Source organism: Cryptomeria japonica, chromosome 4 (genome assembly GCF_030272615.1).
Source record: "Cryptomeria japonica chromosome 4, Sugi_1.0, whole genome shotgun sequence".
In the NCBI taxonomy this organism is placed as follows: domain Eukaryota; kingdom Viridiplantae; phylum Streptophyta; class Pinopsida; order Cupressales; family Cupressaceae; genus Cryptomeria; species Cryptomeria japonica.
The window spans coordinates 565,980,507-566,006,275 of record NC_081408.1 but is presented as its reverse complement, the minus strand read 5'-3'; the positions used below and the strand labels follow the sequence as shown (position 1 = coordinate 566,006,275).

General features: G+C 37.3%; 1 protein-coding gene across 1 annotated transcript in view; it reads right to left on the bottom strand.

Moving 5' to 3' along the window:
- LOC131036109 (uncharacterized) overlaps nucleotides 1-25,769 on the bottom strand; it is a 117,173-nt gene that overhangs the window by 22,098 nt on the left and 69,306 nt on the right. Inside the window, exons 5-6 of the mRNA XM_057967923.2 lie at nucleotides 22,904-22,996; nucleotides 21,284-21,560 (exon numbers count right to left, since the gene is read on the bottom strand). Coding sequence (XP_057823906.2) covers nucleotides 21,387-21,560; nucleotides 22,904-22,996 — 267 coding nt within the window. The 3' untranslated portion in view covers nucleotides 21,284-21,386. The remainder of the gene's footprint in view (nucleotides 1-21,283; nucleotides 21,561-22,903; nucleotides 22,997-25,769) is intronic.

The window sequence follows — 25,769 nt, the reverse complement described above, 5'->3', positions numbered from 1 at the left end:
ACCTATGTGTGGTGACTATCTCTTGGAAGCTAACCACCTTACTCAACAAGGGATGGTCACGAGGGTCTTGTATGGAAGGTATCACCGTTATGTGTGTGCCCTAGCACCATCAAGCCCTTGAGTGAGATGTTGGATATTTATGATCATGTTATTTTGTTCTGAGATCAGGCATAGAGATGTTGATCGTGCATTTATCTATGACCAAGCATTAGACATGCTCACATGTGGCCTTATGAGTTGTACATTCCAGTTTTGTGGATGGATATTATGTGTAAACAGGGAGTAAAATGTGTTGTTTTGTCACTGTGTTATGGGACATAGTCATTAAAAAGGTTTTTATATGCCTGGCAAGTGTAAGCAATTGTGTTATATATGTTGCTCTTATTTCATGAAAGTTAACTTGGTTATAGAAGTTGGAATTTGAAGCTATTTCTATGCGATAAGTTTAGGAAGTGGATGGAATGGTAAAATAAATTGATCGCGACAGCATGTTTTCTTGTCATATTTGGTAGATGAGTGTTGTAATTGTTGTTTACCTCAATTAATGCATTAATTTGGTGTGATGAAAAGAAGAAAATTCTTGTTTCACTGCTATGATTATAGATAGTTCCTAGAATGTTATAAAATGTATGAATTTGGGTGTATCTTACCAATGGATAATGGCATTCGTAAAGGATTTAGCAATAATGTTTCATTTATTGTGAAAAGATTCATATGTGCAATTTGATATTTGTTAAATAAGTTTCAGGGCTAATGTGTGTTGCATGTTTCCTTCTAGCCTTGCGACTTCTAGGAGTAAGTCGGAACCTTGGGGGGGAGGATGTAGTACCCCTGCCCTAATCAGATTTTTAAAACCAGTTTGACCTTGGTTGACTTTGAAGTGCCTTTCTTGGATGGTTGATTTACTATGTTGTAATGTTATAGTCGGGTATCATGCTTAATGTGTGTAACTGTAAATGTTGATTTTGCATCGATTCTTATGTAAGATTAGTTGTTCTTCTGATTCGTGTTATTAACCCCGAGCTAACACTCTCATTGAATATATATATGTATGCATGTGTGGTTCATTGTTGCAGGAGATTGCAGGTACAGTACCGCGTAGGTACGAGGTTTCGTCTCCACCGGGCTTCGCCGGTTTGAGTGTACCTTATTGGTCCAATGGTATTGGATTAGGTAGTCATAAGACTCTACGTTTTACCCTAGTCGTGCTCAAGTGAACATCGTCAGTTGTCCATCAGTTTCCCCTTTGGTTGGGTATGCGGGTCGTGTATTTGTTTGGCTTTCTTAGGTTGTGTGTTGTAAAAATTGATTATTAAATTCTAAGTATTTAATTAGATTAATTGTGTTTTTACGCATTCGTAAATTAAAGGGATTAAATTAAATAGGACCCCTTAGTGTGATTAATCAATAATCAGATTGCTAAATTCATGTTTGTAGCAAGTTTGGTTAAATAGTTATTTTTAAAAGATGAATTAATTAAGTATATGCATTTTGAAAGGAAAGGTTAAATAGTATTGGAAAATAGAAATATCTTACCCTCTTTGGCATTTTGAAATATATATGTTAGTTTTAATTCAATTGAAAAAAAAAATCAATTTTTTGATATTAAATTGTTTGGAAATGATTTTATTTGGGGAAAAATAATTTTCAACCAAAAAAATGGATTTTTGGTCAAACATTTCCCTTTTAACCTCGGTTTTGAAAAATATTTTGGGAGAGTTGTTTTTGGAATGGAAAATTTTGGGCATTTGTGGGAGAAGGAATTCTTGAGCTTGCAAGTTGGGCTCTTCATCAAATCACTTCCAAGATTGCATATGGAGGTAGGATTATTGTTAACCTCCTTTGTTGTAAAGAAATTACTGATTTGTTTCTTTTTAAGAAATCTGTGTTTATTTGTGGAAAAATCTTTCAGATTTGTGGAATAAGGAAGAGTAGTAGTTAAATCTCGAATTTGAATCCTTCTTGCTTTCATTTCCAACCTCCAGATCAATTCTTGTTTGTTCAAATTGATTTTTATATTGAAAATGGGTGTGGCTGTTCTTAGTAGGTTTTGTTAAGAAATTTCAATTTGAATCTCTTATTTTAATTCATAAATTGTGGAATTAGTTTGTGTTTGGCAAAATTGGTTGGATGAATGTGTGTAAATTGATTCCATTTGCCCAAATATGGAATTGTGTTGGAGAAATTTTCCCAGTTTTAGCTTTTTGGGACTGGTTATTCAAAAAAAATTAATATATGAAAATCCTTGTTATTTCTGAAAATTTATTTCTTTTTTTGTCTCAGTCTGAGGCTGTGCAGTAAATTGGGGGTTTTCTATTTTTAAATAAAATAAAATAAAAATATAAAATATATATATATATATTTTAACCCCCACATGGCAGGGTAGCTTCTGCTACCATAGGATAGCAGCACTACCGCTTGGTAGCGTTTGCTACCATATGGTAGCAGTGCTACCATTTGGCAGCGACGGGTAGCGATTGCTACCATATGGTAGCAGCGCTGCCCAAGGGTAGGGACTGCTACCATTTGGTAGCAACCACCGCCATAACCCTTATTTTTTGGTGGTATAATTTGGGACCACTGTATGGATTGGTTCGCTGTCCAAGACAGCGTGGTTATAAGATTATTTTAATAATTATATTTTAATTTTATTTTAAAATATATTTAAATTGAGTTTAAATTTGTATATTTTTAAATATAGCTCGTTAAAAGTAAAATAACATATGTTTTTGGCGAATCCTAGAAAGTGAAATTAATATATATGTTATTTAGTAAATTTTAGAGAAATGAAATAATATATATATATATTATTTGGAAAATCTTAAGAAATTAAATAATATTTGTTATCTGGAAATTTTTATAAAGGAAATAATATAGTATTTGAATATTGGAAAAATAAATATTATATTATTTGTTAATTCTTGGAAATTAAAACAATATATTAGTTGGAAATTTCTGAAATTAAATAATATGTTAATTGGGGAATTTGAAGGCAGATAGAGATAGTTAGGAATTTCATGACATTTTCTTTTAATGAAATATGGATCTTAGATGAGAAAATACATTTATTAATGTTTTGTTTTTATGTATTGGAATAGAGGCACGATCATATAATTGCAATTTTAGTATTGAAATTATTATGTAATGGTGATTTTGTCCAAATATTGTATTTGGAAATTTAGATCAATTACAAAAAGATCGATTTGTAATTTTTAAGCAATATGGAAAAATGACTGTCTTTACAGATTTATGTCAATGCGTGTTTAATTTTCTATATTCGCATTTGATTAAGAAATGGCAATTCCTTGATTGTGAATGTTGGATATTGTCATATGGTTATTTTGTAACTGAATATGTCCTTGATCTCAAGTATTGCTGTTTTCATGTGATTGTTTTGTATATGATCATGTCCTTATATGCGAGTGTTGGATGTTGTTATGTGGTTGACTGTAGCTGGTCATGTCTCTAGTCAAAGAATCGTCAATCAGTGCACCTCGTATGGGGACTTGTTGAACTCCGTAAACTAGTCTTTGTGTATACCTTGGGTTTAAGAGTTTGTTTGATTGTGGTCTTGTGTCATACGGGAGAGTGGCTTTCGAGTGGGGGCCGCGCCCAAAGTGGTAGCAGGGTAACCCATCGAAAGTGTGTCTAAATAAATGATAACTTAATAGTTTATTAGGGAGTTTAGTAGATGTAAACACTAAGTAAGATAATTGTGCCTCACGCAAGGGATGAGTGCTAGTATAGACTCGGAATGTAGTGAGAAGGCCTGAAAGGGCAAACCAACAACCTTGTCTTCACGAAAGGATGTGTTGGGTCCACATGAGACTTGGATGAGCCGGAGGTTCGAGAAAGGTTGCCAGAGTAACCCAGTGGATGGGGTCAGGACCTATGGAGACCTGCCAGGGTAACCATACCAAGTTATGTGATAACACTTGTCCCTTATGTTCTCTAGTGTGCAGTTTGCGTTGTCTTTGCTAGGAGCATTGTTGTTGAGTCATATCTGGTTGTTTATGCCTTTGAGAGTACCTATTATTCATGTTAGACCATGGGTTGCTTATGATGGGTTGCGAGGACTTAGTTTCACGGGTGCTCCAGTTATTCTTTTTTATTTGCTTCTTATCATGTTTCAGATGGATCATTTTTCTTCTTCTGGGATCATTCATGTATCTTTTGACCGGTGTGGTCATATGTATTATTTGTTTATGTACGCCTTATTGGCCGGATGCAATTGATGTGAACCTTATGTATTCTTCACCCTATTATTTATTAGAGGGGTCTTGCAGTTGAGCAGACCCGGAGATGTAGCCCATTAGGGGTGAACTCTTATATCAATTTGGTGTTATGTGGTGTTTGTGTTCATCTGGTTCCTTTTTATTTTGCATGTATGGATGGCATTATGGTTAAAATGTATAACGTGGATTAGATGATATTAATCTTAAATGTATGCATGAAGTTATTGAATGTTGTAATATGGATCATGAAGTATGTAGGTTAGCATAATTGAAAGTATTCATCATCTTTTAATGCAATTAAAGTATGTATGGAAATTAGATGCATGACATATGTTTTAATGTAAGATTGGATGTAATGTATGGTTAAATTGCAATGGATGAACTTAATCAAGTTATCTATATTTTTAACCTATCGAATAAATTTATCCTTTATTTAAGTATAATCATGTCATTAAGTTAATCAACTTAATTGGATTAATTAGCGTGAGTTGAGTTAGTGTTGAACCAAGTAATCACGTTGGGAAACCCTTTAGGTGTTAGTTATTTCTTCCATTGTGTAATCTGAACTTAATGTTAACTCAATCTATCATTATTCTGTTTTAACTTTTTCATAAATAAAAATTTGCACTCTATTCTTGTGTTTTAGTTTTATCCCTTCAGGGTTTCCTGGCGGGGCATTACAAGAGGTGCATTGGGATGCATGCTGTTGTTTTGAGGCGACTGGATTGCAGGTTTTGTGTTCTTGTATCATCGTCCAGATTATATCTTTCATTCGCATTTGATTTGGTGTGTTTCCGACTTCATTTGAGTGAGTTATGATCATTTTGGTGTTGTTGGTTGAGAATAGTCATGCGTGTGTTAACTTCAAATTTTTGGTTCAACAGTAGTGGCTTTATTTGAGTTAACTTGATAGTTGTTTATTGTTGTAATCTGCATTGGATATCGTCTCTAATCTTCCCTTTCTATATTGTAAGGTTAAGTAGTAGTACTACTAACCATTTCTGGAGTGTTGCTTGCCCACTGCATAAGTGGAAGAGGCTGGCCTAGCCGCCTACTTGTTATGTAATTCAGTTTTGTTGCTCTGTCCTCCCACTGAGTAACTGGTTGAGTGATCTTATGTTTGTAATGATCCTCCCGCTGCATAAACAATCGAGTTGAGCTTAATTGATGTGTTCGGTCCTCCCGCTGAAACATTGCGATAGAGTGATTCGTGTTGAGTGTGCTCTTGTTGCATTGGCTGGTTTACCGCCAAGTATCTTGTTTACCTGCTGGATAAGCGGAAGGGGCTAGCTTGCCGCCCATTATTGTAATCATTACTTTCAGCAGTTTGTGGCTAACGATCCCCTGCTACCGTATGCTCTCACCCTCCCAGTTTGGGCTCTCGGTGATCAAAAGGTGTAGGGTTCCTTTCAGTTGTTTGGATTACATTGTTCTAACCCTAATGGGTGATTGGTGTGATTGTGATCTTGCTTTAAAAATTTAAAAAAAAATTGTGGGAATATTACAGTGGTATCAGAGCCACACATCTTGCCAGCCTATGTGACAAAGGGGTTCCATGAGTGACAAAGATATCAGATCCTACAACCGGGAACAAAGAAGGCAATATCAAATACCGTCAGTGCCAGAGGAAGAGACCTTTTCAAAGGTCTTGAGAAACAGAGAGAAAGAGATTGATTCAGCAAATTCAATGGGAGAAAGGTTGTTTGGTCAAAATGAGGCACAGTGGCTTTGGAAAAAATGGAAAAGAAGTTTGACACTACGACGGACATGATGTCCCAGATGATAACCACTTTTAGACAAAGTGTTGGAGGAGGGCAAAGCCAAGATCCGAATCAGACTATGAGTGGAAATAATGTCAGCACTTCCAACAACTCCGGTGGTAATGGAAATGGCAGCAATAGTAGTGGAATGCATGTTGGATCGGTGACAAGGCCATTGCAACCAGTTTTCCTTCCAAGGGAAACACTGCCTCCTAAAGTTGAAGTCGTTGTAGCTGAGGAGATTCGGGCTAGTTTCGTGGAGTATGCAGCATTTCCCCAAGAGATTCGAAATGCCATGTCTCTTGACCAATACACGAACCAGAAGAAGAAGAGGGAAGGAAGATATGATAATCGTTACTCCACTCCAAGAGATTATCAACAAGCTCTTGGGAAGGTCACTCTAGCGCATTTTGAAGGAAGTAGTAAAAGTACAACTAGAGCGTGGGTGCAGAAGTTGGACAACTATTTGTCCTTGAGGCCTATGCCTGAAGAAGAAGCCATCAAGTTCGCCACCTTGCACTTGAATGGAGTTGTGCACGAATGGTGGTACCATGGGTTGGTCACCCTTGGTCATAGCTTGATAAACACCTATGTCGAGTTCACCAACAAGTTGATTGATAGGTTTGATTCTAAGGACCTGGAGGTGAAGTTTAGAGAGCTTGCTCAACTCAAACAGCAAGGCTCCTTGGACAACTACATAACTAGATTCCAAAACTTCTCAGTTATGGTCAGCAACTTCTCAAAGAAGAGGCTAGTTGTTCTTTTCACAGAAGGTCTTGAAGAGCCTTTAAAGGGGTGGGTTAAAGCTTTCGATCCGCCTACTTTGGTGGAAGCCATCAAAAAATCTAGAAGTATGGAGTTGGCTGCCCCAAGGAGTAAATTTCAGTCCAAGCCTTTTCCTTTCCGGAAGGATAAGAAGAAGTTTTCAAATTAGACCAAGAAGTTCCCTTCTCGGATGGATGATGAGCTCCGTCAAGAGCTTTGGAGGAAGAATCTTTGCTACTCTTGCAGAGAACCATGGGCCCCAGGACATAAATGTCGTGGGAAGGGCAATTTACATCAAATGGAGTGCTATTCTGCTGATGGATCAAATTCTGAAATTTCAGAACAGCAGACTGAAATTGAGAACAACGAATATGAAGAGGCTCCTGAAGGGCCTGAAAGTGAACTAGAAGATAGAGTGGTTGCTCAACTCTCAAGCATCCACAAGAATGAGTCTTTTAGAGTTCGGGGAGTGATAGGAGAACATCGTGTCATTGCTCTCATTGACACTGGAGAGACTCGTAATTTCATTGATGAGAGAATTGTTACAAAGAGGGGGTTAGTGGCAGAGGAAGTAGAAGGCTTCAAAGTCATGGTAGCTGATGGTTCCACTATATTCTGCAGCCAAATGATTTCCAACATGTCTCTAAAGTTGGGAAATCATGAAATTAGAGATGACTTCTTTGTGGTTAGCATTGGTGGGACTGATGATGCAGTCCTCAGGATTCCGTGGCTGAAAACTCTTGGTGAGATCACATTAAATTTGCAAACCATGGAGCTGAAATTCATGGCTGATGGGAAGGTGGTGGTATTGAGAGGAATGTCAAATGGTGGACTTAGAGTTGTTTCATTGAAGAGGATGGAGAGGATGATCCGCCATAACCAAGTGAAGTGGGTAGTAGAGTGCTTGATAATGCCATCAAACCCATTGGAAGACAAGGGCAGCTACTCTGCAAACATTCAAGCATTGATCACAGACAAAAGTAAGGTCCTTGGGAAACCATCTCTTGGTAGACCTCCTGAGATCATGTTCATGCCTTCCAAATCACCAGAAGAGAAACGGAGCTATCCCGAAGACAATCAAGCTTTGATTACCAAGAGTAAGGTGTTTGAAAATCCTCCTCTTGGAAGACCTCCTGAAAGAGGGGCTGAGCACATCATTGAGTTGGAAGGAGCAAAACCGATAATGCCTACTCCTTACCGCTACCCCAAGAAGCAAAAGGATGAGATCGAGAAAGCAATCCAGGAGCTGGTTGATATGGGTTACATACGGCCAAGCAAGAGCCCTTTTGCTTCGGTTGTGTTCTTGGTGAAAAAGGACGGGACCATGTGCATGTGTGTGGACTACCGGGCCCTGAATCAGAAAACTATAAAGAATCAGTATCCTATCCCGAGAATTGATGAGCTCATCGATGAGCTACATGGTGCAGTGTTCTTCTCAAATATCGATCTCAGATCGGGGTATCATCAGATTAGGATAAGAGCATCAGATGTGGAGAAAACAACTTTCAAATGCCATTATGGGCATTTTGAATTCCTAGTCATGCCTTTCGGTTTGACAAATGCCCCTACTACATTCCAATCTTGTATGAACAAGATATTTCAGAAGCACCTAAGGAAGTTCGTGCTCATATCTTTTGATGACATTCTCATCTTCAGCAAGTCATGGGCCGAACACTTACAACATTTGGATGAGGTACTCAGTATCTTGGAATCTGAGTCTCTGTTTGCTAAAGAATCAAAATGTGAATTTGGTATGAAAGAGTTGTTGTACCTTGGTCATATCATCAGTGCCGAAGGGGTGAAGGTTGATCCTGCAAAAATCAAGGCAATCATTGATTGGCCCCCGCCGGAGAATATAACACATTTGAAGGGGTTCTTGGGTTTTTGTGGTTTCTATCGGAGATTTGTAAAAGGATATTCCCAGATGGCTGCTCCCCTTACAGATCTCACGAAAAAAGGGAGCTTTTGCTTGGTCCGATAGGGCCCAAGAAATCGTTGACATGTTCAAGGAACTCATGAGCACATGTCTTGTTTTGGCTCTACCCGACTTTACGAAGCCCTTTGAGCTTCAATGTGATGCATCAGGAGAAGGGGTGGGAGTTGTGTTGATGCAGGATAAGCATCCCATTGCATTTGAGAGCAAGAAGCTAAGAGGAGCAAAGAAAGTTTATTCCATCTATGATAAGGAGATGCTTGCAATCATGCACGGTTTGGCCAAGTTCAGGCAGTACTTGGTAGGGAGCAAGTTTGTGGTAAAAACCGACCACAACAGCCTCAAACATTTCATGCATCAAAAGGACTTGAATGAGAGACAACAGAAATGGGTGAGTAAGCTTCAAGCTTACGATTCTGACATTGAGTATGTCAAAGGCAACAATAATGTTGTGGCAGATGCTCTTTCCCGGAGACCCCATTTGAGCTCTATGAATGAGCTTACAGTTGATTAGAGGGACTTGTTGCTTGCTGATTATGCCAAAATTAGTTTGCAACCAGCATCATTGAGGGTGATGAAAAGTACAGATTGGTTGATGGATTGATTATGTACGAGGGTAGGATCCTTCTTCTACTTGAATCTAAGTTGAAGGAGAAGGTATTACAGACTTTTCATGACATTCCTCTTGCTGGCCATCAGGGTTTTTTCAAAACTTATAGGCAGATCCAAGAGAGATTCTCTTGGAAAGGGTTGAAAAAAGATGTTCTGAAGTATATCAGGGAATGCCATGTTTGTCAGAAGAACAAGGATGAGCACACTGCACTCGTCGGATTGTTGCAACCATTGTCGATTCCTAGTCAAAAATGGGAAAGTATCTCTATGGATTTCATCATTGGGTTGCCAAGTGCTAGTGGGAAGGATTGTATCTATGTGGTGGTAGATAGATTAACAAAATTTGCTCATTTTTTCGCTATCACCAGCTCATTTATAGCAGCTCAGGTTGCTGAATTGTTTTTCCGTGAGGTGTTTAGGCTACATGGGCTGCCCAAAAACATTGTGAGTGATAGGGACAAGAAGTTCCTAAGCTCTTTCTGGCAAGAGATTTTCAGATTGTGTGGTACTGTGCTCACCCCAAGCACGAGTTACCATCTTCGAACAGATGGACAAATGGAGATAGTAAATAAGTTGTTGGAAGGTTACTTGAGAAACTATGTTTCAGAATAGCAAAAGGCGTGGGTAAGATGGCTACACCTTGGTGAATACTGCTATAATTCCACTTATCACATGTCCATCCGGATGTCTCCTTTCATGGCACTCTACGGTTACGAGGCCCCTAGCTTCGCTAATTTGGTGTTTGGTGACAGCAGAGCACCTCAAGCTAGGGATATGGTTCAACAGTTTCAGGATATTCTGAAGGCATTGAAGGACAACCTCCAAATTGCACAGAATCAGCAGAAGTTGTACGCTGATCAGCAGCAAATTGAGCGTTCATTTGAGGTTGGTGATATGGTCTATTTGAGACTCCAGCCCTTCAGATAGTCTACTCTTAAGAAGAGTGGAGTGGAAAAGCTTAAGCCACGTTTTTATGGACCATTTAGGGTCATCAAGAGAGTGGGAGTAGCCAAGTACATAATGTCTTCCATGTGTCACACCTCAAAAAGGCGCTTGGGCACAATGTGATAGTTTCTTTTGATTTGCCTCCTTTGGATGAAGAGGGAGAGTGGGTGCTAGTTCCTCAAGCAATCCTTCATGTCAGGGAACGGTTTTTCAGGAGGAGGACCATCAGAGAGTATTTGGTTAAGTGGAAAGACTTACCGGTGGAGGATGCTACGTGGGAGAATGAGGAGATATTACAGCACCTCGGTTTGCGATTGCTTGAGGACAAGCAATTTTGGGAAGGGCGGACTGTAATGTCCCCTTCTCAGTTATGCGCATCCAATGGTTCATTCACCTATTCCGGAGACCCGTAGGCTATTTGAAAAGAAGAATTAGAGTTTCCAACTTCTGTGGAGTTCTGCATGAGCTTTTTAGGGTTTGTCAAGAGGGAATGCTTCAGTTCTGCTTATGGTTTCCTTCTGGGTTTTCCATGAACTCCAGGGTGGTATAACATGCATTTGATTCTTTGGTGAAGGGAGAACTTACTATTTTTAGTGAGTTAGGGTTTAGCTGTTTGGATGGTGCATTTCTACTGAGCTTTCCAAGCTCTTTCTCTGGGTACGAAGATCATGTTTTTCGAAGCAGTATTTCATGACTTACTATTTTTAGGAAGTGGCAGTATTGAGCATTTCTATTTTTGGCAGTTTTGGACAGGGTCCTGATCTAACATTGTTTAGTGGTCTTCATCACATAGCTTCATACCTGATTCTGATGATAATCAGTATTGGAGTTATAAGTTATTTAATTAAATATTATTTCCTTATCCTAAGGTTTAATATTTAATTATTTTTATTACTGATTAATTGTATTGTGGGCGACTTAGGGAAAAATATTTATCTGCCATCAATATTGTTATTTTCCTAAGTCAGTGGCATTAAAAGGTGGCATTGAGGATGATAAAACATTTCATGTTTATATTATTTTTATGTTGCAAGTTGTCACCTAGGAAAAGTTTGAACTTTGCCTACGTAGTTTGGGAAAGTGGACACCATGTCTAGTGGAGGATATGACATGAAATGAAATTGAATTTCAATGGATTGTGGGTGCCATTTGAATTTGAATTTGGAGAGGGAAAGTGTTATAAATAAGAGCCTTGGGCTCTCATTTTGGGGCTTGAGAATTTTACACCGTTATGCTAGCGTTTTGGCGATTGAAATCTGAGCTTCGAAGTGTGGCTTCCTAGCTAAGTCTCAGTTTCATACTTGGGAGATAGTACCTAGTTGTGTTCTTGTATTTCCAATGCTGTTAGAGAGTGTTTTGCAAATTGTGGTGTGTTTTTGTGTGGGTTTGGAGTGTTTTCTTGCTGCTGGTTGCGGAGTTGCTGAAACCATATTTTGCTCATACCTCTTGGCCAAGTGAATCTTTCATTCTGGGTATTTGCTCTATCAAATCGTGGCATTGAGGCGATATCATTCGCAATTTTATAGCTGCTGATTTGGAGAATTGGATTTTTAGTTGCAAATCGTACCATCTAGCTGGGTCGTACCATTCCAGAGGTGCATTGTGATGCATGCTGCTGTTTTGAGGCGACTGGATTGCAGGTTTTGTGTTCTTGTATCATCGTACAGATTATATCTTTCATTCACATTTGATTTGGTGTATTTCCAACTTCATTTGAGTGAGTTATGATCATTTTGGTGTTGCTGGTTGAGAATAGTCATGTGTGTGTTAACTTCAGATTTTTGGTTCAGCAGTAGTGGCTTTATTTGAGTTAACTTGATAGTTGTTTATTGCTGTAATCTGCATTGGATACCGTCTTTAATCTTCCCTTTCTATATTGTAAGGTTAAGTAGTACTACTACTAACCATTTCTGGAGTGTTGCTTGCCCACTGCATAAGTAGAAGAGGCTGGCCTAGCCGCCTACTTGTTATGTAATTCAGTTTTGTTGCTCTATCCTCCCACTGAGTAAGAAGTTGAGTGATCACAAAATTGCACGATAAGTACTTCAAGCTATTGTATGACAACCAATCAATTACAATCCAAAAAAATATTGCACGGTAAGTACTTCAAGCTATTGTGCCAATTAAAGAACTAGATTTATTCCAAAGTATTCTTGAAATCTGAAATGTTATGACTAATACTGTATCGAGAGAGAATGAGATGGTTCATGCTACAATCCAATTGGACTCTGGTGAGAATGAACATCCAATAACCAAACCTTTGTTGTTAGGCAACCAAGTGAGCTATCCAATGTTACTAATGGGTAATATGATAGAAAAACCAATGGTGGTGAACATGGAAATCCTTGGAAGGAATCTCACCAATACAATTGTTGATGGTAGGTCTAGTATGAACGTACTTCCAAAAGACATTGAGAAGTTTAGACAAGCCAATCATTTGGCCCCCAACTTTTCAACTAGTGGGTGCTTATGAACAGCGTATTAAGGTACTTGGATTTTTAATGGGACAAAGGTAATTATCGAAACCCAAGCATTTTTGTTGAACTTTGTGATCATTTAATTAAAGCAGAAAGCATACAATGCGTTGTTCGATTGAGGTTGGTTGATAGCAGCAAAAGCTGATCACAATTGGGAAAAGAATACAATCTCCATTGAAGACAAGATTTGAAAGTATGTAATTGATTTAAAGAATCAAGCCATAGTGAGGAAGCAACTTCCACTTATTCGTCATATTCAAATTCTAAAGAAGAATGGATATAGAAGAAGTTATAACCTAGAGTGTACAGATATTGATCAAGTTAAATCAACTTCCCAAATAATTTACAAAAACAAAAGAAAACTAGAAAATGAGGAAAGATTGGAATGGAAAAGGATAAAAATTATATTTAAATTTTGAATTCAATAAACAAAAAAAAAATGATAAAATAAGAACAAGTTTTATATGGAATGCTAATCACAATGCGATAAATTTAAAAGGTGTTACCATTGACCAAGAGAAGATTTAGGTTGTTTTTTATTGGCCCCACCAAAAACTCATTCAATTGACGAGTTTCGGATTCATGAAAGTATTTGCACGATTGGCTGCCCCACTTACAGATCTCATCAAAAAGGGGGCATTTGTATGGTCTATAACAACGCAACTATTGAGTACTTGTCTTATTTTGGCCTTACTTGATTTTTCCAAGTCCTTTAAGCTTGAGTGTGATGCATATGGCAAACCCATTGGTGTAAAACAAGCATCCAATTGCAACTGAGAGCTTAAATTTGAGAGGAGAAAAGAGTTATTCCATCTATGACAAGGAGCTGCTTGCTATTATGCATGGCTTGGCAAAGTTCAAGCAATATTTGGTTAGTGGGAAGTTCATTGTCAAAACAAACCATAATAGTCTCAAGTATTTCTTGAATCAAAAAGATCTCAATGAAGACAACAAAAATGGATTAGTAAACTACAAGCTTACGATTTTGACATTGAATATGTCAAAGGGAAGAAGAATGTTGTGGCTGATGCGATGTCTGGAAGGACACATTTGAATTCCATGATTGAGATAGCTGCTGATTGGAAAAGGCAAATTCTTGTGGAGTATGCAAAGAATCCATTTTCTACTCGTATCTTGAAAGGTTTCTAGCCTTTGTTTGTGAGATGGGATTTGTCTTGTCAAGTCTAGAAGTGTGTTGATACGTCCTTGAAATGAGTTAGAGTGTAGCATATTGTCCTTAGTGTGTGATCAAGTCAAGAATTCAACTTTCGAGTCTGAAATCTCTAATTGAAGTGTCAAAAGTGAGAATTAAGAGTGAAGTTGTAAAGTTACCAAAAAGTTGTCAATGTTATCAAAAGTGTGAAAAATGTTGCAAAATGTTGTCAAAGTGTTAAGGAAAAGTTGTCAATATCGTCAAGACTATTTGTTAAGGAATTGAGATTTAGGAGATGATAAGTGTGAAAGATAATGAGAATTCAATGTTTTGACAAGGAAAATTTCTTGTCAACCTTGATAGGATAGGAAATTAAGAAAATTTTATGAAAATCCTTGTCTATGCATTGGATTCACTTGGAATAATTGCAAAATCCTTGTTCATGACTCCTACTAGCATGGAAAACTTGAAAATCCTTGTTCAAGGCATCAATCCGCTTGGAATTCAATCAAAATCATTATCAATGCCTTTATATCGCTTGGAAAAGTGGGAAAAGTCCTTGTCCAGCATGAGAGTGTGTAAATATTATTGATAAAACTAAATAATTACAAGAGGAGATGAAAGGCTCCTTAAATAGAGAATAAAAGACAATGAGAATAGAAACACGAAAGAAGCCTAAACAAAAGTTACTAAAAAGACAAATTGACATAAAATAGAAAGTTACTAACTAAACTTAAATGACCATTAAATATAATAATAATATCTAATAGCCTCCCTTAATGGTCATTCCACAAACTACCCTACAAAAGACTAGACAAAATCTGTAGGTCATTTGGCCACGAATGCATAGAAGGTTGACTCCTTGTCGTCAGAACAATCTACAACATGAGCTTGTTGTTGAGACTCTCCCTAGTTAGACTTCTGATCAACCGACTGCTTTTTGCAAAACCTCTGGATATGACCAATCTTACCACAATAGTGACATGTGAGTCTTTTTGAAACCCTCCTCAAACTCGCTTTGTCCTTTCTGTTGAGTGGACTTGCATATGCCTTTGTCAATGGCAGTAAACACCTATTCCACACTATGTCACTACAATTGCTACCAAACTAACGTCTCCACCTATCCTGCTACAACAGCTTGTTGCATAGGTCAAAAAACTTCAGGTCAACATTCATGGATGTAATGTTGAGCGTTTTTATTAAATGTTCATAGGATCGTGGTAAACTTCTGAGCGTGATCAACACCATATCCTCTTCCTCCATATTGCGACCAATGGCTTCCAGTTGATCGTGAATGTCCTTGATCTTCATAAGATGCTCCTATAAGGACATTTTGTCGTCTATCATGATCAAAAATAGCATATTCTTCAAAAAGAATACTCAGCTCTTCTCTAACGTTTCATGGAGATCCTTCAGATGTGTCCAAATCTCCGCACCTATCTTGCCAGACGACACTTCTAGAAGCATTTGGTAGGTGATTGATAGCTTCAGCAACATAACCGCTTCTCGGTTACGCTCATCAAACTTGTCTTGGTCTTTGCCTGCCACTACAGGACGAGTATGTGTACCCAGAACAATCTCGTCTAGGCACTCGTACTCAAAAATTGAAAGCATCCTATACTTCCAAGTATTGTAGTTCTTGTCGTTGAAGCGTTGATTGCATTCCAACATAATAATGGCCAATGACACCATCCCTCTCACTTTCCAACGAGGTCAGCATCACAAAAAAAACTTGGTGGTCTGATTTTTCGGTCAAAAACCACGCAAAAATCTTCATCGAACAAATGGCACAAAATTTAAAGGCAAGAAACGAAATTCGGAAAAAATCTGATTTTTTTGGTCAAAATTGGTCAACTCTTCAATGTGAAGTTGGCACAAAACCCGAGACAGAAAATACCTCCTGGCACACATATATTGAGGCATTGATTGCAGACAATAGAACCTCTAGTTATATTAAAAATCAGGTAAAAAAATAAAACCATGAATTTTGAGCACCTCAACTTCATCCAAACACTGGTAAAACTTTGAAATCTTAGCCGAAGAGGAACAGGACCACATGTCTCGATGCAGCAAAAACACCTTCGAATGCAGACTCGTTGCGCAAGTTCAAAGAGCAAAAAATGGAAAAGATGTTCGACGAAAAACATGGGTTACAAAGCCCTCACGTCATCTACAACCAAAGACACAGAACTTGTAGGCTTGGAAACCCAAAAAACAAAAAGGAAATCCCATTGCAATATGCAGACTAAGAAGAAAACGTCATGCGCAAAACAAACGGAAAAAAACAACGATTTTTGAAAGAAAAATTGTAAAAAACAAAAACCCTTGCTTGCAATCTAAAGAAACGCCTACCATCATAAACAAAGCCCCAAAAAATCCACAAAACTAAGCAAAAAATAGGTGTGAAAAAGAAAAACCTTTCATCAGATTGGAGATTTGCAAAAAAATGTCATTGTGCAAGGTAAAAAAACAGTAGACTTCATGTGAAAATACCCACAATTGGCTTGCAAAACAAATTGTGACACACGAACTTAGAACCTTGAAACGGGACAGACTAAAACCTCTCTATCGCACAAGCTAAGCAAAGTTTAAGGGTCATCGCGGAAACTTGCAAAGCCGATGTGGAAAAAACCAGAGATACCAGTCGCAGAGGAGAAAAGACACCCTTGATCAGAAAAAAACCTTCAAAAATCTGCTAATGTGATTTCTTTCTGACAACAAACACAATCTTCACACGATTCGTAAAAAACCCAAAAAACCTCCACAAAATTCAAAAAATCCTGACCCACAAACAAAGCCCCTGAGAAAACCACAAACTTGTATTACAAAAAACCACCAAAAACACTTTCAAACACCCTCAGTTTGAGAAGCATGATTTTTCATAAAAAATCATTTTAAACAATTCTAGAAATATATTCCCGATAATTAATTCTCAAAATTAAAATTCACCAAAAATAAAACTTGGCTCAAATACCATGTAAATATTATTGATAAAATTGAATAATTATAAGAGGAGACAAAAAGCTCCTTAAATAGAGGATACAAGGCAATGAGAATAGAAACACGAAAGAAGCCTAAACAGAAGTTACCAAAAAGACAAACTAACATAAAATAGAAAGTTACTAACTAAATTTAAATGACCATTAAATAGGGTTGGGGGCCTAGCTCGATTGGCGAAAGCTTCCAATGGTGAAGCACGAGGTCACGAGGTCTAGTCTCCCCCCAGCCCATGTGGTACCCAAGGATGTGTCGCGCCAATGTCACCGATCATGTTAAAAAGTTTACCTGGTGCAGTGCAGTTTACAAGGGGTGCTATGCCTGATTCCTACAGTCTAAAAAAATGACCATTAAATATAATAATAATACTATAATAGAGTGTGTCTTCGGACATGTAGTGTCGCAGTTTAAACACTTCGTTGGTGAAGCGGCCACCAAGGTTCAAATCCCTGTTGGGCTATTGTGCTCGCGAATTTCAACAAGTGAAGTGTGGGGATGAGGTCCCCTGTTTGTGACCTCACCGGTTCATAGCTCCGGGTCAAAAATCGTTCACGTGGAGCCGGAGGGCGTGTCATGCCAGCATCACCAGTCACGTTAAAAAGTTTACTAAGCATAGTTTTAAATTAAAAAAATAAAAAATACTATAATAGAGTGCGCCTGGGTCTCTTGAATTTCCTCTTGCAAGTTTTCTCTAATTATTCCTTGGATAGGTTGTAAGGTGCGCTCAAGGAAATTCTTGTTCACATCTTGGTGGCACCCTTTAATCATGGGAGCTATAGTCCAAAACTACCCTCTCCTAGTGCCCACTCGTCCATGCAACCCAAGGAAATGCCACCCCCCCCCCACAACTTTTACTTTTGTCCTTGCCTACAATGGATTAGCGCCTAGCATTTTATCCTTCCTCGCCATTGAAATCCGCCTAGATTAGTCCTTCCTCATCTCAAATATGCGCTTAAGGACTAGTCTTATACACCATGGAAAAGCGCCCATCATAATCATGATAGTCCTTCACACGTGCAAGGCATAGGTACAACTTCCTTTTAAGGCATAGAAAATATCGCATGTGCAAGGCATAGGTACAACTATGACCCAACTAGGAGCAAGGGTATGACACACCAAGGAAAACTCTTCAAATCACCTTTAAAAACTCTGCAAGATGTTGGACAAAAACTTCCAAAAAATTTGCTATTAGAAAACATCAAATATCTCCATCATAAAATACAAAACTGAAAATTATGCTTGAAGTCCAATGGTGATTCCTAAATGTCATGGAAGAATTTGCAGGTTCAATACGACAACATAAAAAGTATCATTAGAAAACACAGTACTAAAATAGACGTGCTCTCCAAGAAGCTTGGAGAACACCCCAAGAGTCTAAAAACACATTTGAAACTGTCATTACAATCCTTATTGCAAACAAGTCTCAATGCAACAAATAGAAACAAGGAATACCAAACTTGAGCCCTCCAAGATCTTTGGTGTCCCCTATTCCTTACCAATTAGCCTATGAGAACTCAAGAAAAAGACTTACTGTCACTAAGCTGATTGGGCCTGAGAAGAAGACATTACAGACAATATGCAACAATAATGTCTAAGTTAGCACACTCACAAGTTAAGTTCTCACTTCCTTGTCACCCCTTCATTGTAAACAAGTTTCTTTTGCAACAAGACATCCCAATAATTAGTGGGGGTTTGACAGTGGAGACCCCATTGGAGAGCCCATTGTGGGGGTGTGGGGGTAACACCCCTAGTAGGTTTGATGGTCAACACCCCTCATGGGGGTCTAGGGGAAAAACAAACCACACAAACCTTTGTGGCAATCGCCATTTTCACAGTGTTATCACTTGAGGGTAAAATTAAGTATTTGGCACCTTTTTTGTTTATAAAAATATTTCTTAAATGATTTTTTTGTTTTTTCTCTGGGTGGCTCCTAGGGTCCCCTCCACCAAACCCATGCTGCTCCCATCACAAGACTTGTACCTGGACTAGTTTGGTACAGGACTGGGACACAAGGGCCCGTACCCAGCAATGTAACCAGAGATTAGTTTCTTGAATCCTCGGCAATAAAACTATCAAGAGACAACACTAAACTTTATTTATGCTGCTGACAGCTGTGTATTGTTTCCATCACTTAACATCAAGAAAGGGCACTAAACTTTCTGCATTGATTCTGCTGACAGCTGCACAAAATTTCTGTCATTTATCATTTTAAAAAGGGGAGGCTAATCTTTCTATGTAACTTATAGCACTGGACTGCAGTCTGTTTGATTCCAGGAGATGGAACTCTCCACAAATGATACTATAATTCTTTTGTTTTCTTCTGCTGACAGCCAAACAAATTTTATATCAGTTGCAACTTTTACAAAGAGGTAGCTGCAGATCACATGAAACCAATGGCACCAGAGTTCAAAGTGTTGTATTATGGGGCAATGCAGCTCTGCCACACTAAAGTCTATTGTTAATAACAGCTGAAAGTTTAGTTTTCATTAAATATATTTTCTTGTATGATATCCATGTAGATGGTAATTAACAAGAGATACTGTAATGTCCCCATTTTAGCAAACTTGGATTTTGTGAGATTAGCCTATTATCCTGACCCTCGTAGGCTAATGTGTTGGATAGAGGGTCTTTTGAGGATTGGTATCATCTCCAGTGTTCAGAGTGCTTCAGTTTGGTCTTCGTTTGGCATCATTCGGACATCATTTGCTCTACTTCCTATTTTTAGTAAGTCTTGGGATGTTAGAGATGGACCCCTGCTATTTTTAGTAAAGGGGGTATGGTCATATGCAGCTTCATCATGTCAGCTCCCAGTTCAGACGGCGTTCAAAAATGTTGAATATTAATGGAGATATTAATGTTTATTTAGTTTAAATAAACATTAATGTTTTGAGCTTATATTATTAAGTTATAATATAATTTTATATTATAACTTAAGGAAGGGTCCAAGTATCATTAAAGGGGAACATTTAATTAATTAATTGTGGCTCTTTTACCAAGGTGAAATATTAAATGACAAAGTGAAAATATTATATCATTAAATGTCATTTAATATCATTAATTGATTTAATGCCTTATTGGAGAAAATCGAACCTTCATGGGAAATATATATAAGGCTTTTGAAAAGAAGAGAAGGGGGATTGATTATGTGATTGGAGTTTTTGATTGAAGTTTCTCTGGAGCATTGAAGTGTAGAATACCAAGGGTTTCTGCAGGATTCAAGGCTTGTCGGCATTAGAGAGCATGGCTTCTTCATTGTAACAACATATAGAGGGTGTGCAATATCATCTGATTATGCTTGTGAGAGTTGGCTTCATTCAGAAGTCAATATTGAGCTGATTGGAGGGTTTATTTCAGAGTTTGTTTGCAGATTGAAAGAGACTACAGTGCGCTACAGTGCCGTGAACAGTGCGCATGAATAGTGCGCTACAGTGCCGTGAACAGTGCGCTACAGTAGTTTGAGTTCTATAGAAGGGGATTTAGAAAGGTTGAACAGCTATATATATTTGACAAAGGATTTGCATATGAGGAGAATCAAACCAATATATCAAGGCAGCCATTGAAATTCCAGGTTTTCTATCTATGGTCATTGTATTAGAAAATCATTACTTCATTGCATCATTTTCTATTATGATTATATCATGAAATACTTGGAGGTTGCATATGTTTAATGGAGATATAAGTTGCATATTCCACATTCATGGTAACATTCAACATTGATCAGCCACTTAGCTTTCATGCCAATTGTTTGCTTAAATGCCTAATGGTTGTAGGTATACATTGGGATGCATGACAAGTGTTTGTCTTAATGTCAACTAGCTGTACTAGTTAATTTCAGTCATTACATGTGTGTGTAAAGGTCTAAAACAGCTAGTATATCATTTCTATAACAACTTTGCATTGTTAGAAGCTTTCCATAACTTCATTTGCAGCCTACAAACCCAAAGAAGACAAATAAAGAATTCACTACAGCGGCTTCAAACATTGTATGCCAAGTGTTTGACAATATTCCTTGGGGTTCAAATAAGCCAAACAAGGTCAGATTAGCCAAGGGATATTACAGATACTAATGTGATGCACACATGTGGACACATTTCTTGAGTGGAAGAAAGCATAGTTTGGACAAATTGCACTTAACATACTAATTTTTTTTTTTTATCTTTAGATAGTCAAGCATCTACCATACTTCACAAAAATCCAAAGTTTTATGTTTAAGTTGCCAATTACTAAATTTTGTGCTCTTGCAACTAATGTTTTGATGTAGAAAAGCAAATATTACTGTAACATCATGAAGATAACAAGAAAATTGAAAATTGCAGCGCTAACACAAAAATGCCAATTAAATTACAAAGAAATTTCATCATAAACAAACCTTAATTGTGTGTATAGGATTCCACTCTTATACATACCTGGCCAAGATGATGATGAGGTTGGCCTCATACAACCTTTCTCTATGAATACAATCTTGATAAGAAGGAAATACAATCTTTCTCCATCAATGACTCTACACAATCATCTTGAGAATTTGTTGTTAGTTCCTTCCCATGTTGAAACCAAACCAAGGGCTTCAACTGCAACCCTCTGATTGGAAGAACCACAAACTTCAGTGAACATGTTCAGTAACTGCTTCCTTTCCTCCAGATTTATATGATTCTTAAGGCCTTCAGCCACCATTTCTATCTCAGGCTGCATCAATAAAATGTATTGTCATAAGTTTATTCTAGAAATTGCATAATTATTTGGCATTTCTATTTGCTCTTTATTCAATTAAATCTCCAATCTCACATTACCAAAATATATTTTCATAAATGTGTATCACGATTATAGACTGCTAATTCCTTTCCAAATTAGACATCAAACTTCAATCTCCCATTGTATTTGTATTTAAAAAGCAAAGGGATGTGTCAAATCACATGATTTTAAGTGTTAGATTGTCAAGGCTTACTTATTGGAGCCCCAAGTTCAAATAATTGTAGACATGTTGTAATCAGGTAAAATACTCATCCAGCTCTATGTGTGGCATGCCCCAACAGATGAGGTAGTGTAAAAAGCATGCATGATTCAGATCAAAGAGATACCCTCACTTGTGCAAAGTGGAATTTAGAAATTATAAAAATCAAATCAATGGAAAATGTTTAGAGATGTGCCTTCTTTATTTTAATCATTACTATTTAGATATATATTTGTCCACTAAAAGAAAGATATTATAGAAAAAGTGTGTAAAAGCCCACCAACATGTAAAAAAAAAACATTTACACTGCAAGAGCTTGGTAAACCCCACTAGAAAAACTTGAATTTGCCAATGCTGTTTTGGAGTTTTTGTCCAACATTTCAAGTGAGCTACCTCTATCACCATCAGGAAACAAAATATCTTCCTCCAAAAATCTTAATTCTAAAGTTTAGTACATTTGTTCTATTAAAAATCTGTTTTTCTATTTTCACTACATTTCAAGTAGTAGTAAAAAAGGAACTGAAATCTTTCAGATCCGATGATGGTGGCAAATTTACATCTAAGCAACTTTAAGATTATATTGAGTTGTGAAAGAAAGTTATAGTTTATTATGCCCTACATGCATCATTAAAAGCTAAGATCACAAAAGTTCAACGAGACAACCATATGATAATGAAGATGGCTATGTCCATGATCAAGTAAAATAATTTAGAACAAATTCTAGAAGCAAACAATTCACATAGCAATTTAGGAGTGACTAGCATAACCATGCTAGCTAAACGTTTTAGTATTCACAGTTTTAAGCTTTATTAAACAGTACCCATGCCAGGTAGCACATATTGTTTTTAGATACAACTAACAAGCTCGACCATCAATTTAACTCAGTAATTGATGTAAAGTTGGACCTAAAATGTTAAAATACAATCACAAAATACAAATATTAGAATTTTTCATTTTTGAAACTGAAATTACCATGTTTTATGCAGTATTGTTTCCATTTAGGTAGGCCAACATAGCTTTCCACTGTCTCAAAAATAGGCTATGAACAAAAGGAAAAGCAGTCCAAAAAAATACATACAGAGTTTGTTTCAGGAGGAAATGTCGAATGTATTTGGGAGATCTTTCGGAGGACCACATGAGCCTCAAAATAATTTCCTTGCATTATCAAAGCCTGCACACAACAAAATCACTGCCATATGATAGAGTTTTACAGGATGGAAAATTAAGCATTATGATTGATCATCTTCTACATATAAGATAGAAAAAAAGCTGCAGTTAGTGTAACTAGTAGTAACTTAATTTTATAACTGTGTTAAAAAGTGCAGATGCATCAAGACAAAGTGGAGATCTGTATTTTATTTGGGACATACACTTTTCTGGTAACAAGCAAAAATTGAATCAGTTTAAATAGATTCAACCAAAAATTATGCAGTCAGCCCCACAACAAACATAATGTAAGAAAATTCCTATTTGAAAGGGAGCATAATTTGCATCTCGTGTAATTGTTTATTGATAAGCAAAAAGCTTTTCAATACAAAAGGATTTAACAAATGTTGTCATACATCCAAACATTTTGTAATTTGTGTCAATATATAACATTTCCTCTAAGAAAACACTGAATGAGCCTTATTCATTTTACTGAGTAAAATGACACATTGACTGACCATAACAAGAATAATGTAGCATTGATTATTATATCTGACATTTGCCCCTTAAACATGAGTCCTGTATGAAGCCAACTCTGCACATAGGTGACCTCTCAAAACTGTAATTAAGGGGGCAACCCCCAACTGGAAGCTCAACCAAATTTCTAACAAAGCCAGAAATTTAACTTTAAGATTCTAAACTGTTCATTTCCAGCATTACTTCAGATAAGCAACTAAACCAGCTGACACTTAAGTGAATGAAACGGTCAAATTATAATTTGTTTACAAGAGTCTCTAGTACCTTGAGCAATGATTGGAATGGACTACAAAAGGCAACTTTTTAAGGAACCACCCCACTTTAACCTTTTCTCTCCTTCCTTAGGGGTGATTGATGATCCCAATGGCCTCAAAAAAATTTGTATTCTTTTACTATAATTTAATATTGTTGTAACTTGTCACCCTTAAGTTTGTGTGGTCTCATGTGAATTGAAAGGGTTAAATTTAGGGTCCACTCTTCATTGTCTACGTAGTGGAAATAGTCTAATAGAAAATAATAGTATACGGATGGCATATAAGGCAAAATGGCAGCAGCTTGCATTAGGAAAAGAGCCAAAGAGAGACTCAATTTAAAGAACCCTTCTTTGGAAAGAGGATGCATATGATTTTTACTATGTTAGAAAACTATTAAATGGAGCTCACATGGGTGATTTTGGATGAGGGGAACTAAGCTACCAAACCTTAAAGGACAATTTTATCTAGGGGGGGACTTTTTCTTGGCAATTCCGCTTTGTGCATATTGAATATCACATTTTGTGAAAATGGATGAAGAGAAAGGAGAGCACCCTTGTGGCCACTTGTGAGGTTGCTCATTCTCAAGTAGTTGGATATACAACTATGATTGGGAAATTATCTATTAATGTGGAGGGTAATGGGGTTGATTTGGATAGCACAATCTCCTTGCTAGGGTTTGTACCCATGGACGTAATTTAAAATCTTGAAGGTTCATTAATTCTTTTTTTGAAATTTCAATAGTTGTCACAAAATTAAGGATAGGAACAAGAAACTTGTGTTGTTCAATTCCTTTCCTCATGCTCATCCTATTCCTCAACTTGCCCTTCTCCTAGGTGAAAATGTTGATATTAAATTATTAATAAACTATTGAAGGACCCCTTTTGGGCCTCAACCAATTCAAGTGATCCACGGTTTGTGACCAAGAGATTGTTTGGCATGTTAAGTCCTTCATGTTCTTCTCGAAAAGGATCATATTTTAGAGTGTAATAAAAGACTTGAGTGATGTATGGAGGTGCCAAAGAAAGCATTGGAACCTCACATCTTAGGTCGTTAGAGACGAGACGTCCCCAAGAGAGCTAATGAAAGATCAGAGACGCAAGGGATGAAAATTTCACCTAAATGCCAAGAAGTGGAGAATTGTAAGTTTAACAGTCAACATAACTGAGGTGCCCTTGAGGCACTACTAAAGGAGGATAAAATGCCTAAAGAGATAGAAGCCCAACTAAAAGCAATATTAGAACTTAAAACCCTTGTTAGTAGAACTACTTTGCATGTGATTTTTCAAAATGGAATTTGATGCAGAAGCAAATTTAAGGAGAGTGCACCATTGGCACCCAAGGAAGAGGATGTTTACATAAGATTCGAAAAGGAACCCTTAGAGAAAGCAATAGGTACAAGTAGTGCAAGCAATCATAATGTTTGAGCAAGAGTATAAGGGATACGAGCCATACATAAACATGCCTAAATTAGTGTGAGATCATATGGAAAGCCAAGAGATCATGGTGGTGGTGACATTTTAGAACACGCTTATTCATTATATTGCAAGTTCAACCCAATGAAACTTGCATTGATTATATCATGATTAACGTTGTGTTCCTAGATGAATTCAAATAACAAGAAATGACACAACAATCAATTACTATGCTTAAGCACACTTGGCACATGGCCTCGTAGACAATTAAACAGTATTGCATGAGCTTTTGGAATCTCCCTGCAAAGTAATTGTTCAATGTGAAGGTGAAGCAGCATACAAATAGTGTGTTGATGGCCTATTTATTGCTATTAAGCACCAAAATTACAAAAAGCAAATATAGGCGTTGGAAGCTGCTTTGCATGTAAAGGTTGATGGAGATGGGAAAGGCATTACCATAAGCCTACGCATGTGTTGTGTTGTGCACACACTCCCCGTCTTCGACAGGGACCCCCCTCACTTTTCTTGTTTTTTTGCCTTGCTAGCATGAGAGATATATGCAAATCCATGAGAGGCTCAGGTCCAAGCATGAGGAA